Source organism: Centropristis striata, chromosome 16, assembly GCF_030273125.1.
Source record: "Centropristis striata isolate RG_2023a ecotype Rhode Island chromosome 16, C.striata_1.0, whole genome shotgun sequence".
Lineage (NCBI taxonomy): Eukaryota > Metazoa > Chordata > Actinopteri > Perciformes > Serranidae > Centropristis > Centropristis striata.
In genome coordinates, this window is record NC_081532.1 from 28,878,476 (window position 1) to 28,895,402 (window position 16,927).

Consider the following 16,927-nt stretch of genomic DNA (forward strand, 5'->3'; position numbering starts at 1 on the left):
AGTCATGGTCACCTAACATATATATTAAAAAAAATAAATAAAAAAAAAGCTCTTATTCTTTTCTCTTCTTTTCTTCTTTAACATATAGCACTCCTTTAGCGATGACAGTTAGCTCTTAAAAGTTATGTACTTACTTGATTCCTATAGTCTATGTCTAGTACCATCAGGTTGAATGCACTTATTGTAAGTCGCTTTGGACAAAAGCGTCTGCTAAATGACATGTAATGAAATGTAATAAAACATGTTGTGTGTGTTTTTCCAGGGATCCCATCAGTGTGTAAACAGGTGGTCAGTGTGGAGACCACTAGAGATATCGAGTGGGCCACCCACACCTGTGCTCTGGGCTTCCAGGTGTTTGGTAAGTGAAGGCTCCCTGCCTGTCCGTCCTCAGGTGTGTGTGTGTGTTTGTGTGTTAACGTCCATTCAGTAGACGTCTCCGCTGCTCTCTCTGCTCCTCAGGCTTGTGGCCCGACGGCTCAGACGGCACCGACATCAACGCTGTCTGCAGGTCCGGAGATAAGAGCCTCCTGGTTACCGGAGACGACTTTGGGAAGGTCCACCTGTTTGCATACCCCTGTTCACAGTTCAGGGTGAGATAACATACACTGTGTATCTCAGGAAGTCCATACCAACTCAACTCAACCTCCAAGTTCATGGCGTGGATGTGAAGACTTCTAATACATTTGTGCTCCCTTGCAAAATCCTAAAGCCTTACTGAAAATACATTTTTAGTTCTGAATTATCTAAGTAGACATTTGGCCCTCAGAGCTTGATTTCATCAGTTTTTTTGCAACTAGATTGGATTAAAAAAAAATTTTGAACATTTAAGAAACTCTAGGTATAACTTGCAACATATACGTCCTTTTACAGTTATCAAATTTACACATTAATACACACATTTTTTCTAGCCAAATTAAGAATCTTAGTTTTTAAAAGAAATACCCCCTCTAGTTTCAATATATAAACATTGAATATAGTTCTAGTATTAGTATTATATAGAAAATATTTGACTGTGAATAAAAATATAATTTTCTTAAATTAAATATTTATTTACCCAGATCTGTTGCACTCATTTTTTATTTGATTTTAATATAACTCTATGAATAATCAATCAATCAATTTGATTACTCTAAAACATGAATTCATGTTGCAAATTATCCTTGAATTTCCTTGGATGTTCAGTACAATTTAGTGAAAATTGAGGCTTTTTGTTTTGGAAAAATCTGAAAAATAATTACATTCAGCTCCAAGGGTCAAACTTCAAAGATTCAGAAATATAAAAAGTATGTGGAGCAAAGCTATAAGAGCAAAGTCCCTTTGAATTTAAGTTTTTCACGTTTTGTTTTTCTCAATAAAGTCTCTGACTGGGAGGTTCTGGTTAGTTGGTACTGAATGATCCTGATGTCAAGAAGGAGAATAAACTTTCATAAAACTCTGGCTCACAGTTTATGGAAAGGCAAAACTCATTATTTGTTTCCTTCTCAGGCTCCCAGCCATGCTTACGGCGGCCACAGCAGTCATGTGACCAACGTGACCTTCCTGTACGATGACAGCTACCTGGTGTCTACTGGAGGGAAAGACATGAGCGTGATGCAGTGGAGGATAGTGTGAGGCAGCGGACAGAAACACACACTGTTGGTTTCTAACTGCTGCTGCTGGGGCCTGAAAGCCAGCTGAAGCAAACTAAACTGAACTGCACTAAACTGAACCAAACCAAACTTAAATTAACTCAAAATAAAAAAAAAAAGTGGATCTGCCTGAACTGAAGTGAATTGACAGAAGAGGAACCCGAGGTTTCCTTCCTGATCTGCTCTCAGATCCCAAACCAGATGAACTGTTGGAGGTGTTATGTGCGGTTGCTTGAAATACAAAACATCCTGAATATTCCACCTTTTTCTTTATTCACACTACATGTAAAAAGAAAAATCTCTTCCACGTACTGTAGCCAAGTCACCAATGACATGAAACAAAACAAATCAAACGGATCAAATCCAACTAAACAGAACCAAAGGCTCTGACTTTCTGACTGCATCTGTGTAGTTTTGGCTTTCACTGTTCTTGTATTGTGTGCACTGCTGCCACAGAAAACGGACTGACGAGACTCCAGACTGAACATCATCGCCATGGAGATTCAAGAGCATCGGAACAAAAACTGTGTATGGAAAGAAAGGACATAGTGATTTTCTAATTGTTAAACTTTCTTTTATTTTGTATTTAACAACTCAGGAAAGCACTAGTGAAGCAGGACTCTTCCCTGTTATTGACATTGACATTTCACATACGCATCCCACTAAAACCTAAACAGAGGCGTCAGCTGCAGTTAATATCAGATTGAACTGTTGTCCAACCATTATTGATTTATTTGCATTGAGTTTTGTGTCTGAAAAGTAACTAAATGGCAAATGCTGAGGTTGATAGGCATGATTATTAAATACAGGTCAAATTTGATGTGATGTTAACTTCCATTGGCATCTCATATTATCCTTTAAAAGGGTTGTTTGGATTCCTTGATTTTTTGTCGTACTGATAAATAGTCGGTGTATTACCTGCAGTCAGCCCAGTTTACAGAAGCAGGCAGGAATGCTATCAGAGAGTCTAAGCAATGTGCTGCCATGCTAGTGGACAGTAGCAAAATGTTTTTATCCACCTAAAAAAAATCAATATCATCTTAAGTGTACTCTATATTTAGAATATTTTCAGCCAGCCTTGTTGAAGTAGGGATGGGGAACCCAAGCTGTTATTGATGCTTTGTGCCAGGCCACCAAACTCTATTGATAAAAGCCGTCATTTTACCTTGCACAACACCAGAATTTACTGCTGCTTCAGTCGGTAACTTTGTCATTGTGTGACTTTAGTATTTTAAAAGGGTTAGCTCAGATTCGGGCTACATGGTGGTGCAGTGGTTAGCGCTTAACAGAGGGCCGTTTCTGGTCTGTGGCTCTTCTGTGTGGAGTTTGCATGTTCTCCCTGTGTCATCATGGGAAGTCCACAGTCCAAAAACTTGGTTTCCAAAAAAAATGCAGTTAGGTTTAATTGGTGACTCTAAATTGCCCGTAGGAGTGAATGAGAGCGCGATTGTCTGTCTCCATGTGTCAGCCCTGTGATAGTCTGACGACCTGTCCAGTGACCAATGCCCAATGTCAGCTGGGATCGGCTCTAGCCCTGCTAGTGCGGACAAGCGGTTAAGGATAATGAAAGGAATAGCTCAGAGCTCAATGACACAAGCAAACTAACCAGGGAGTCCCATGTTCTGCAATGTAAAATTACTGCTTTTTTAAAAGGAGCCTGGTGGCTTTGAAACGAGCATAGACTGGCTTTCCTGTCACCATTGGAAAGGCCTGTCTGAGGGCAAGGTAAAACAGGGAAAATATTCTAAATATCACATACAATTAAACTGTTTTTTTTAGGTGGTTTAAATACACTTTGCTGCAGCCACAGCAGCACATTGCTTAGCTTGTGTCTCAGTGCTGCTGCCTGCTTCTCCAAACTGAAGGTGTCCCCACCATCATCTGCTGAAGGTAATACACTGACTATGGATAAGTACCTCATACAACCCTACTTTAATACATCCAAACTCTCCATGGAAGAGCAATTAAAAATGATAGTTTTTAGATTTGGAGTTGAGATTTTAACCATTTTCTACGACATCATTACAACATGTTTTTGTGCTTCCAGGTCTTTAAAAAAAGCACCTTTCCTATTATTTATTGATCAAGAGTCAAATCCTTCACTGCCAACTTAAGTTCCTTTGAGTTTTTCCCTGCAATAAATCCCCTTTTAGTCCCTTATGTGTAAATATACTGAGAGGCTTGAAACAGACATGAGGAAAATGTGGGTGAATATACAGTATTTGAAAGTGTTTCAGATTTTTTGGAATGGGTTGTTGTGTCTTTCTTTTGCCTCGGGGTGCCAGGAAAATGAAAAGCTGAAAAAGTCTGTATTGTCTTGTTGTTCAACGATGTGAAACCTTTTCAAATCTGTATCTATCTGCGTTTTAACTGCACCAAGATCAGTTTAGGAAGGGCAAGGATGAGACCATTACACTGTAACTGTTTACGTCTGATGTGCACCATCAGTCACTGGCGAGATATTTAACTGAACTGAACCAACTTGAGGTGTTTTTTTTTTCTATAATGCACTGCTTCAGCCTGATGAACATGTAGCAGGTCTACTTAACCTGCACAGTAGAACAAGCAAATCACCATTCAGTTCTTACTGGAGCTTTTCATTAACCAATGATGTCTGCAAACTGTCCGTACACCTACTGTGCATCATCCTCCTCATCTACAGCAAGCCCAAATCACACACATGCATGAATAAACAGCATTTCTCTGACGGGTTGGGCAGATTTTAGTGTGACCATAACTGCCACTGATATATCAGGCATATCGGTTGTTGTTTTTGAAATCCTTGACGGTTGGCTGATTGTTGGAGCTTCCAGGAAAACCACTTAAATCTAACAGCGGTGACATGAAGTCAACACTCCACTGAGTGAATGTAACATGATTTGTCTTACCACTAAACACTTGGGGCTGCAGGATACCATTGAACATATAACGTGTCTGAAAGTAAATGCAACATGAAATTCCTATGAGGCTGTGTCTTATATTTTCTGCTTTATCACATCTTAAAAAAAAATACAGGCACTATAATACATCAAACACAACAATATAATCACACAACCAGTGGTGGAAACTAACTAAGTACATTTACTCAAGTGCTGAATTAAAGTACAATTTTGAGGTACTTGTACTTTACTCGAGTAATTCCATTTTATGTAACTTTATACTTCTAATCCACTACCTTTTTATGCAAATATTGTCCTTTTTTTACTCCACTACATTTAGCTGACAGCTTTAGTTACTTTACAGGTCGAGATTTAACATAAAAAATTTTTTAATTATAATTATATATAATTATACCTCATAACATTATATGAAGTATAGTTAAAATTAGCATTATCTTTACAAAATGAACGCTGCTGACATAAATGCATCAACACAAATAATCTAATTATATATATTTAGAATATATGAAACAGTCTGAGTGGATCCATTCTGCATAATGAGTACTTTTGATACTTTCAGTACATTTTGATGCTGATACTTTTGTACTTTTACTTCAGTAACTTTTGAATGCAGGACTTTTACTTGTAGTCGAGTAATTTCACATTCACGTTTTGTATTCGTACTTTTACTGAAGTAAGGGTCTGAATACTTTTCCCAACATTATTAAAAACACACTGCAAAGTAACTAAAGCTGACAGCTAAATGTAGTGGAGTAAAAAGTACAATATTTGCTTCTAAAGTGTAGTGGAGTAGGAGTATAAAGTTACATATGTGGAAATACTCAAGTAAAGTACTTGTACCTCAAAATTGTACTTAAGTACAGTACTTGAGTAAATGTACTTAGTTACTTTCCACCACTGGTTACTGAATACAGTATAATGTCAAGTCAAAGTTTATTTATAGAGCACTTTCAAAAAAAACCCTCAGTTGACCAAAGTGCTGTACAGTTATTAAAATACAATAAAATCATACACACATATATTAATTAAAAAAAACATGAAAACAATAAAATAAATAATAATGTCTCCTTTTAATGTTAAATCATAATTTTACGCATGTTTAACTAATTAAAAGTTGTTTTTTATCTCTGGAAGTGGGATAAGGGGAACGTTTTTTTAAAAATTGATTCACTCCGAGTGTAAAAAAAAAAAAGAGAAAAAAAAAGAAAAGATAAGGGGGTGTGAGTGGGCTGCACGTGTGCGTCTTGGCCGCCGGTGGGCAGCATAGAGCCGGTCAGCTCCCCCCTCCTCTCCCCTCCACGCTGTATTAGCATTTTCCCCCAAATCTCTCCACCTCACCAAAACACTCCGAATGGGAAGAAACTATGGCATGAGGGAGGCGGCGGCTGACGACCACCGATCACCGTCTTCTACCGAGAGCGAGCCCCGGCGGCGGAACATGGACTTAAGGACACGCAGCGGCGCGTGTGGAGAGCAGCAGAGACAACGGAGCACAAAGCGGATGGGAGATCGTGTCCTCGCTTAGCGTTTCTGCAACACGACTCATCACCAGCCTGATATACCTCTACGGACGCACATAGGGGACACCGGGCTGAAGCCGGTGGGCTGATTCAAGCCTCCCAGACTGTATATAGACAGAAAATACACGGACTGTTGGTTGTATTCATCAGTGCCATCATCTCCGGCTGAATAAAAGACGGGAGAATGAGGTAAGCGGCACCATGCGCTCCGTTTGACGCGTCATGACAGATGCGCACCGACACTCACCCTCCAGCCTCAAACCGCATTTACATTTATCTCATCAAAATATACATCATTTCGTAAAGAACTGCAGCATCTTAGACATCCTGTGGCTCATTTTTCTCCTGGCAGAGACATGATTATGAGCATCCAGGGGCCCACCCACCGGGCCTCAGCTCCATAAAGGCGTCCTTTAGCATTAGCGGTACATTCTGTATATACAGCAAGGCGGATAATGTACATTTCCTCTTTATTAGCCCACTATTGTCACCGCCGGACCCGCCCAGTGGGTTCATTGCAGGATTTAAGCCCGGCTAATGTTGTCATGGAAACGACAGCATCATGTATTTCTCATACAGTGCACCTGGTTGGAAAAAAAACTGGGGGATAAAAAAACGTTGAATATGACCAGCCAGTGAGTGGCTGCCGGAGGGTAACAGGATAAGTGAGGGTGCATATATCCATCACAGGAGGAGGAGGACGTTTATTCTGGTGGTTGCCAGGCAGGTTATCAGACCCCCCACCCCCCTCCTCACACACACACATACACCTACATAAGCCATGACGTGTGTCTCACACATGCACATATCCAGCCTATAGACATTGTGTCTCATGTTTAAATCCTCATTGTATACCCGAGCCTGTGTGGATGTGTATTTTGGGCCTTTCCCAGCTCATGTTGGTATGCAGGGTGCGCTGAGGGCCAAATCTTCTCCTGCAGCACCAGAGTCTCTGTATTTTTGTTCTATTTATGAAACAGTCCTTTTATATTTTCCCCCTGCTGCCTGTAGTTTGACTCCTCAGTGTCTCCGTAGCTGCAGCCTGCACCATTCTGTTTTATGGCTTCAGATTTACTCTGACAGCTCTCCTCAGACAGTGCACTCTCTCTGCTTTTACTGTAGCTACCGGTGTTTGTCTGCATGTGTGTGTGTGTGTGTGTGTGTGGGGGGCTGTCTGGGTGTGTAGTTACTACCTTCACACAGGAAAAGGGAATGAGAGAGAAGCAGAGGGGCTCTCACATCTGGATATCTTGTGTGAAGTGATCTCAATCCTTTACCCCTTTCCTGTAACCTCAAACAACTCAAAGCCAGTCGTTGAACTCTTTTGCTTCCAACAGTAAACATGTAAGATTCATATCTTCCAGTCCAGTTGGATGAACACGCCGTTTCCTCTTCTCTGCAAAGCTGTGCTGCTTGCGTCCCATCCTGTGTATCCTGTGTATTTGTTGTTGCCAGAGGCAGCTCTGCTCTTTGACTGGAGCCCAAAAGGGAAGTCTTAAATCTCCACAAAGCAACAACAAGGTGACCTGGCTCTTCTTTTTTTGCAGAGTAAAGAATAAGATAGAATTCAATGAGATCATTTGTTCAGCGTCACTGCTCCCATTGCTGCATTTATGTAAGCGTTATGTATGTCTGTGCACATGCTCATAAGTTTGTGTGTGTGCATGTTTGTGTGTGTCCACACATATGAGTTATTTTTAGTTCGGTAACAGTAGTGGTTTCATTAACGATGCTTCCTCACTGTTCTCCTTGTCAGACTGTCTGCTGTCATTTGGTGGGTTGGATTAATGTGTGTGTGCGTGTGAGAGAGCGGCATTGTGGGTTTGTGAGAAAAACAATAGAAGAGGGCAAGAAAAAAGCGAGGCGTCCGTCCTGTACTATTAATGCAGGATGATTTCTGAAGCTGCTTGTTATGGTGAGTCATCGCAGGAAAGGTAGAATGAGCGAGTGCAGTCAGTGGAAGGTAAAACGCTGAGTTATGCATCTTACTGCAGGCTGATGCTGCTTCTGCTGCCCTTCGGCTGATCAGAGAGCAGCTCCACGTGAGCCAGCGCCACCACCAACAGCCACAACACTCACATTCTCCAGGGTTTCACTGGCACAGACTCTCAGGGGGAGCAGTTACAGGCAGGGGGAAACAAAAGAGCTTGTTTAAAGTCCTGAAGTTGCAAAATCTGGGCTGGGGACTGATTTCACAAATGCACATATGAACGATATGAGGAATGAATTGCAGAACAAAACATTTGCCTGGATAAAAAAAAAAGTCTGGCAAAACCTGCATTTAAATCTGACTCTTTCTGATCAAACAACATGTTATAAGATGACCAATCTCATCAGACATTCAAGCTTTTGACACTTTAATGACACATTTCTGTTAGCATTGAATGGCGATGCCTGCCTATCTATCTATCTATCTATCTATCTATCTATCTATCTATCTATCTATCTATCTATCTATCTATCTATCTATCTATCTATCTATCTATCTATCTATCTATCTATCTATCTATCTATCTATCTATCTGTAGAGCCATTGTAAAGCTCAGGCTGAATGAAGCCTCGTTAATCAAACACACTACCTATGATGATAGCTTTAAGTACATATAGTAATTTAAATGGGTGTTATAAACTCCTTCCTTACTCTCCTAATGGATGGGGAAATTAGCTATAGAGACTAAAACTGTACCAGGCTGTAAACAGGTTTATTTCTGCTGTAAAGTTGGGCATTTTAGCATTGAAGTCTATGGAGATTGATCTGTTTAGAGCCAGCCTCAAGTGGCCATTTGAGGAACTGCAATTTTTTGGCATTTCTGCATTGTTTTACTTTTTTGAAGCCCCAAAGGTTGCCAGACTTTTATTCCCCTGACTATTCCCCTACATCTGTGACAGTCATATGAAAATCATAACACAATGTTCAGGGTTGACAAACACTAAGTGACATGCACTCTGACAGCTGGGATTTACTTTCTCAGATTTTAAGAAGTGTTGAAGCTGTGTTTTCGTCCTCCTGTAGGTGTCAGCAGTAACTGATCAGTGTGATGTTTGTTGCATTGTACTGTACAAAAGTGTAGAGAGAGAATACAGAATTCATATTTGCATATTTTTCTAGATCAGCAGCTCCCAGAGGGAAACAAAATAAATCTGAGTGGTTGTAAGAAGATTCAGAGTAGGAAAGTGGAGCAATCCGATGCAGTATAATTTTTTTATTTATCAAAAAATTCCTCTTATTTTTTCCACATGTGAATTACTGGATTGTTTTACCTCTTCAGGCCTCACAAAAATAATTCTGCAAGAACTGAGTATCCTGAGGTTTACCATGTGATTCCATCTCTCTTTTTCCAATTATTTCTGCTCTATACTTATAATGTACCATATACTATACACGCTCTAAAGAACACGAACCATTATACAGCTTTGTGTTGTTGATGAATCTGCATCATGAGTCCTGTGGCTTGCTGGAGGTCAAACAGGCTGTGACAGATGACCCCACTCCACTATGAAGAGCATTTACAGATCAGTGAGGCAACATCCTGCAGTTTAACATTAAACTGTGTGTTCTATAGCTCGCTCGTAGTTTTACTTCCCTTGTGCACATTACCAAAAACATCCAGTAGTTTATACAAATTCATCAGCCACATTTCTTTCTGCATGCTCCTGATGCCTGTTCCATACAAGCCCTGTTTAGGAGAAGGAATATTATGTTGTATTCACGGACCTTTCAGAGTCTGTTGCATACGCCTGGGCGATTATATAAATGCGATTAGTGATCGGGATAAATTTCCGGTCGATTACAGTGATCAGCTTGAGCATATTTACTCGATCAAATATGTCGGAAATGTGCGTGACAACAGCCATTCAGAGTCAACCTTTTCCTGTTCCACTTCTGTTTCTAAGTTGCCGGAGAAGTAAACAGAAAGACCGAACGTGGAGCTAAACGCGGAGCTCAGGGCAGTGAAATAGATGTCAGCCATGACCTTAAACCAGGGAGGAACAGGTAAACGTTGGGAAAGAGCAAAGGAAATTATAATCTATCCACCGCTGTATCGAGAGAAAACTAACATTCACAGCACGGCAATTCACACACAAATATGGTGCATTCAATAGCGGCGGAACGGCTATGAGCGTGAGAGCGTGGGACATATGAAAACCTACAGAGTTATCACTGAATAGAACTTAGTTCAATAAACAAGTCAACAAAACATTAACAGCGTGGGCTTTCTAACAACAAAAAATGTGTTTAATCATTTGAAGAAGTACCACCCAAGTGATTATGGTAAAAGCATGAAAATGCGAGCAGAGTCTGCACAGCCTGCCACTGCTTCCAGCACACATAGCATTAACCGTTCGGGCCACTGCTAGCAGAACTAATTTCTAGTTTCTTTAGTTTTCAGGACAGTTGATTTAAAAACGGGAAGTTTAAAAACAATATAAAAAATTGTGATAATTATCAAGATCGGACAATATCAAAAAATATACCATGAGAATTTTCTTTGCCATGGGGCAGCTGTGGCTCAGTTTGGTAGAGCGGTCACCAACTGTTCGGTGGTTTGATCCCTGACCATGGCAGCCTACATGTCGAAGTATCCTTGAGCAAGAAACTGAACCCCAAATGGCTCCTGATGTTGCGTTCATTGGTGTGTGAATTAATTCCCAATGGTGGCAGGTGGCACCAGTGTGCCCTGGTAGCCTCTGCCACCAGCATGAATGTGTGTGTGAACGGGTGAATGAGCGCAGTCTGTAGTGTAAAGCGCTTTGGATAAAAGCGCTATATATGTGCAGGCCATTTACCATGTTGCCCAGCCCTACAGTGGCAGTTTCTTACTGACGTTTCTAAACCCACAAAGCCCCCCTAATCTTTTCCTAGACTGCATTGCTCTTTGTTTGTTTCCCACACCTCGGCTCGCTGTGACAAAGAAGCTTAATAGTCTAAGTTTGCTTCAGCCAGATGGACCACCGGGTTGAGGACAAATTCTAATAACGCCGCATGAAAAAACGCAAAAGTTACACGAGAAGAATAAAATCCTTTGTTGCTTGAGTATAAAACTTATCATTGCATCTGCTCCTGCAGTGAGCTGGAGAGTTGTGTCCTTTTATGAAAGCCGAGCTGAATGAATGAAGGGGCGTGCTGCTGCTGTGTGTTTGCCACTCTGTAGATAATTGGTGATTAGGGGTTATAGCTTACACACATTTCTTTTTAAATTCTACCGCGGAATCTATTTAAAGCAGAATTTTACACGCTATAGAAAGGCGGGCGGGGAAAGCACTCCTGTTTCCTATATGGGCTAACATGTAATTTCCATCCAGTGGAAATGATTCCTTGGAGGTTGAAAGACGGCACTTCACAATCCTCAGAGTGAAGCGAGGTGACTGGTCTGCTCTGGTCACATGTTCTTCTCTCTCTCTCTCTCTCTCTTACATTCCCTTACTCTGTTGCAACACTCCTCCTCATCTCCCTCGCTCACTCCTTCCCTCCCACTCTCTCCGTGTCTCAGTCTTCTGTCTGCTCTGTTGGCGGAGTGGATTTGTTTTTTGAGCGTTTTTCAGAGGATGTGAAGAAGAAGGGGAAAGGTTGGGTTTGCTTCAGCGTTGGACAGCATGTGTACCGCTCTCTCCTCTCGGGCTGACACTTCCCCCTCTCCTCCATAATCTCCCCCTTTATACCTCCTTTCATCCTTTGCTTGAGGACTGTCTTCTCCAGCGACATGTATTCCCTGGACGATTTTGGGTAAGCCGACTCCTCGTCATCATCTCTTTCTCTTTTCAGTTTTTCTCCACTTTTGGAGTAGTGTGAGTAAAAAGAAAATTGGCTCAGGAGTGAGCTGTAATGATGTTCTTCTCCCTTGTGCTTCTGTTTAAAGCTTGGCTCATCTTTCACTCAACAGAATCTGTTTGCTTCTTTTAAGCATTTGTGGAACTGTTTGCAAGCAAACCTGTGTTCATTTATGAAGCATTCTGTCTATATTTCCAGCTCTACATGCTGTTATATGTAATCATGCAAGTGTAGAAAAAACAAGGAAAAAAGGGAGAGTTTTCCTCTTCCTCTGTTCCTCTAGGAGTTGCTGACTTTCTCTCGTCTGTCTCCTTCTTTCCACCCCTCTGTCTGTGTTTTCTCTGGAGCCAGCTGTTAGCAGAGACGCCTGATTGGTTACCCTTTAGCAATCTTTCATTGGTTCAGTCTTTTTCCTGGGAAGAAGGAACAAGTTTCTTTCGAGCTGTCTGTCCGGCTCAGCTGCTCTCTGTCGTTCACAGGATGGATCCCATCTGACTGCATGTTGCATGTGTGAGAAAGAAAGACAGGAAGAAAGGGATAGAGCGCGCTAATCTCTGCAATCGCTGCATGAGTGGGACTATCAAAAGCCAGATGATACACGGATAGAGAGAGGGGTCTCTGTGTAATATGGCCCTGGCAGATTACGGCGGGACGTGGTGATTTGTTGAAGCTCAAATACAGATGTGGAGCCGAGTGGGGCAGCAGATAACATCAGAGGTTTACGCTTGCACTCTAGTAATCTACTGTAAAGTACAGTACATCAGAGAGAAACTATGTTCATTATTTATGAGATGCTGCTCATACTGACACATTACAATCCTGCAAAATGTAAAACAAGAAAGCATCCCATCATCATTTCTGCCCATTATTTCTTGTATAATCAATGAATTTGTCAGTAAAATGTCAGTAGTGAAGCAGGCCCTGTGTAATCCCATCAAACATCTAAAGCTATTTAGTTTATTATCATGACGGACAAAGAAAAGCATCAAATTCTAACATTTAAGAAGCATGAAGCCAGTAAATGTTGGCTGCTTTGCTTAAAGAAATGACTATCCATGATCAGAATAGTTGCTTAATTGATTATTTGACTATGTGTTGCAGCTACTGTTAGTCATTCCTGTTCTTGCCCTTCTAGACCTAGAAAGCACATCAGAAACAGCACATGTTCTAGGATACAAAGACACATACATGTCTCCAGGGGAAAATGATTAAACACTGACTCTGAAATCACAGAACTGCAACAAATAATGGCAGACTTTGCTGTCATTTCATAGCCCTCTGTGTATCCTATAGAGTGTTTTCCTCCAAAAGGAAGCGGCGTTTCCCTTTAAGGATCAGGATTAGTGACAGAACCAGAGAGCTGCTGAGGAAGGTGGAGAGAGGCGGAGGAGGAGGAGAGGTGGGGGAGGGGTGAGCATAGAAGTGGGGGTTGCTCTCCATATTGTACTGTATGTGTCCATGACAATTAGCCGGAGGGCCAATCGGCATCTACAGAGATATGTGATGAATAAGTGATGTCATTATGGGGGTCAACATGCTGGTTTCTCTGCAGGAGGCGTCACTGCTGCTCGCTGTACACCAACAAATCATCTCCTCATAACACCACAATCACTCCTAATAAACCATTTATTAAAATATCCTTTAGTCTCATTAGACTAGATAGATACTGATACTGTTTATCAATATGAAAGAGGATGCTTTGTAGCATTGACTGTTCCTGCTGACTGTATGAACATTACTAATTCATTTGAATATATTTATTCATTGATGTTCATACTACTACATGCAACAACTTATTTAACCTATTAACATGCTAAAATATATATTCCCCAATGTGCAATATCTGTAAAATGCAAACAAACACAAAAAATATATATTAATAATACATGCCAATAAGCAGAAATGTATGTGTATAATGTATGTAATGTGTATGGAATGTATGTGTCTTATTTTTTATATTTTTTATTCTTATTCTTATTATACCTTGAATTGCAGTGACAACTACATTTTCCCATTGCATGGTTAATTGCATGGTTAAAGTCTTATCTAAGTGCTTCTGCTGAGGCGTCATATATAAAATAAAATAAAATAAGATAAGATAAGATACAGGCGGGAGAGTTACAAAGAATTTTCAAGCAAATTTGCATATGAAAAAAAACACATTTATAATATACACATACATATACATACATTTTATATATATCAAATTATTGCATGGCTTCCATTAAACGTTGTTACGAACATTGCACATAGTGATTTTTCCTGAGAGTATTTTCTATTGCATAGACATCATGTTTTAAAATGAAAAATACATTTCTGTGCTACTGTGAAGCTTTTTTTATTTATTTATTTAGATTTTTAGTGAAGTTTTGGGTTAAATGTGTTCTGTATAGACTTCAATTTGATCAAAGAGTTAAATCTCTGATATGTAGAGTTATGTAGGTTTATTTTTGGATCTTACTGATTTCTCAACAGCTGACATAAAAACTATCAGAGCCAGACAAAAACCTCTTATTAGCTTCAGTTGAGAGTATTTTTTAGAAACTGTCTGAGAAAACAAATGTTAATTATTGGAATTTGAATGTTATACAGCTCTAATATTTACACACATTACCTTATTGTACTTGTAAACAGTAAAAATCTGTTGAATGGGCTAAATGGGTTTCAAGTATACCACTTCTAATGTAATACACAGGTTGTGTGTATCTCTTTATCACCTCTCTAATAAGCAATAATGGCCACCCTGGGACATGAAGAATCACATGGTTGATGCTCAGTGAGATCACTTGACCTGCAGCAGTTTAGCGTTGCCTGTTGTCATTTTTCCAGGCTGTGTCCCGTCCTCGGGGCACGGCAGAGACTCGTCTGTCACAGATCAAGCTTGTTCACATTTGCCCATCCCGCCACAGAAATGTCCTGCAGTCCAGCTGGGCACTGGAGCCGCAGACGAGCCCACGGTGACTCTGGCCATCAGGCGTTACTGTGAGCCCCAAAAAGATCAAATCCCTGTCGACCGACCCTCCTGGGCGACCAATCACTGTTGACCGTGACCCTCCTTTAACCAATCACAAGTGGCATTTTGTCGTTTCCTGTCACCGCGGCATATGAGGTCAGCTGCTAGAGTGGATGCCAGTGAGCCAGAGAGGTCAAAGGTCATAGAGTTATATTCTGTCATCCTCACACTGGAGTAATGTCAGTCCTGTGACTGTGTGTGTGCACTGTCACCTCACAGCAAGAGGGTCGCAGGTTCAAATCCGGCCTGCAGCTCTTCTGTGTGGAGTTTGTATGTTCTCCCCGTGTCAGCGTGGGTTCTCACCAGGTTCTCTGGCTTCCTCCCACAAACCAAAAACATGCATTTAGGTTTAATTGGTGACTCTAAATTGCCCGTAGGAGTGTATGAGAACATGATTGTCTGTCTCTATGTGTCTCGCCCAATGTCAGCTAGGATGGGCTCCAGCCCCATATAACTAGTTTGGATAAGCAGTTAAGAATAACGGATGGATGTATTGATCATTGCCTGAGGAAGATCTGTAGTTGATCGAAATACATTAAAAGGGAACTGTGATTCCATTACTCCATATTTGTATTTTTTTAAAGCTGATACCAATATCTATATTTGAGAGTTTAAAAAATGTTATGCATTGCATTGCATTTTTAGTCTTCTCTTTTCTTCAGAAACACACATTTTTCATAAGAAGAACTTAAAGAATAGTGCAGCAGCTCTGTGAGGCGGTACTTAGATCTAGTGCACACCTACATGGGCATTTTTGTTTTTTGGCCTTTCGTCCACATGCAAACTGCGTTTTGGGTCACTGAAAATTGACCTTTTTTTTAAAACTCCTTCCAGGGTGAAGATGTTCCCAAACTCAGATTTCAGTGTTAACACATAGACAGGCAAAACTGAGTGTTGCGTCACACAGGAGGCAGGCATGGCCAAAATATTGCTGGCTCTAACCTAATAACAGGGGTTTAACATGTTAACACAGTCATTTACTCTTCCACTATGTCAAGGAGCAACATTATCTTCTGATTGACCAACAACATCTTCTTTGCATCACTGTCCAACATGACTTTAAAGGTTACAGGATTTTATTGCTGGCTGTTTGTTTTGATTGCTCTTGACGGCACATTTTGCATTTTCATTTGGATAAGATAAGATATTTCTTTATTGATCCCCATGGGAGGAAATCCAGGTGTTGCGGCAGCACAAGTACAGAGTAAAAACAGATTAAGGAATAAAAATAGAATAATAAAAATGAAATAGAATAAAGATTTTTTTAAATAGTATGAAATAAAAAAATACAAACAAACAATAAACCTAGACAAAACTAAAAAACTTGAAGTGCAAACACGTATAGAGATTTTAACAAACTTTAAACTAAAATTTTGTACCAAGTGCCAAAGTGATTACAATTCTGCCTAAGATAAACATGAATGTCCAAAAAAATGTAGGCATTATACATTTCGGCACACCATACGTTGATATGAAACGTATTAAGAAACAGTGAGCATCTGTATGAGTTCAGTTAACTCCAATGTAAAACTCCAGAAGTCTGGTAACTAGTTTTATCACATTATGCAGATGGGAGACCTAAGTTCATGTCCCAGTGGTGTCCCCTATAAAAGTGAAACTTAACTTGTGTAACAAACGTAGTTATTTTAACCCAAACCATGATATTTCGATAAATCTTAAAGTAGTTTTGTTGCCAAATACCAACTAAGTAGTTTTGATTTGAATTCATGTTTACCACATGTTTAAAACCGTGGAGCTACATAGGCTGACACATAGTTCATCAGAAAGTGACACGAAGGGGTCCTACAATTCTACAGTGTCATTTATCAGACGCTTTTATCCAAAGTGACATACATTTGAGAGTTAATACAACAAGAACAAGAAACATAGCAAGAGTAAGTGCCATGGGTCAATTTGAGTCCAAAAGTGCTTTTAGGTCACAGTTTGTTTCATTTAATTTATTTATTGTCATCTGTGTAGATTAAGTGTGAAGGTGTTCAGTAAAGAGTTGGTCTTCAGTCTCTTCCTAAAGATTGATAAGGACTCAGCAGATCGGATGGAGTTTGGAAGTTTGTTCCACTACCGGGGCTCTAGAG

At 40.3% G+C, this 16,927-nt stretch overlaps 2 protein-coding genes across 5 annotated transcripts in view; both read left to right on the forward strand.

Annotated features, from left to right (window-relative positions):
• eml1 (EMAP like 1) overlaps nt 1-4,589 on the forward strand; it is a 61,765-nt gene extending 57,176 nt beyond the window's left edge. For both annotated transcript variants that reach the window (XM_059353252.1, XM_059353253.1), the window contains 3 exons: nt 263-358; nt 460-590; nt 1,486-4,589. In XM_059353252.1, the coding sequence (XP_059209235.1) occupies nt 263-358; nt 460-590; nt 1,486-1,611 (353 nt within the window). In that variant the 3' untranslated portion in view covers nt 1,612-4,589. The remainder of the gene's footprint in view (nt 1-262; nt 359-459; nt 591-1,485) is intronic.
• A 1,177-nt stretch (nt 4,590-5,766) lies between these two features.
• evla (Enah/Vasp-like a) overlaps nt 5,767-16,927 on the forward strand; it is a 56,795-nt gene continuing 45,634 nt past the window's right edge. Inside the window, exon 1 of one of the 3 annotated variants that reach the window (XM_059353497.1) lies at nt 5,767-6,237. In XM_059353497.1, the coding sequence (XP_059209480.1) occupies nt 6,233-6,237 (5 nt within the window). In that variant the 5' untranslated portion in view covers nt 5,767-6,232. Of the gene's footprint in view, nt 6,238-11,536; nt 11,774-16,927 lie in introns of those variants that run through there. The other 2 variants (XM_059353498.1, XM_059353496.1) reach the window with 2 other exon arrangements.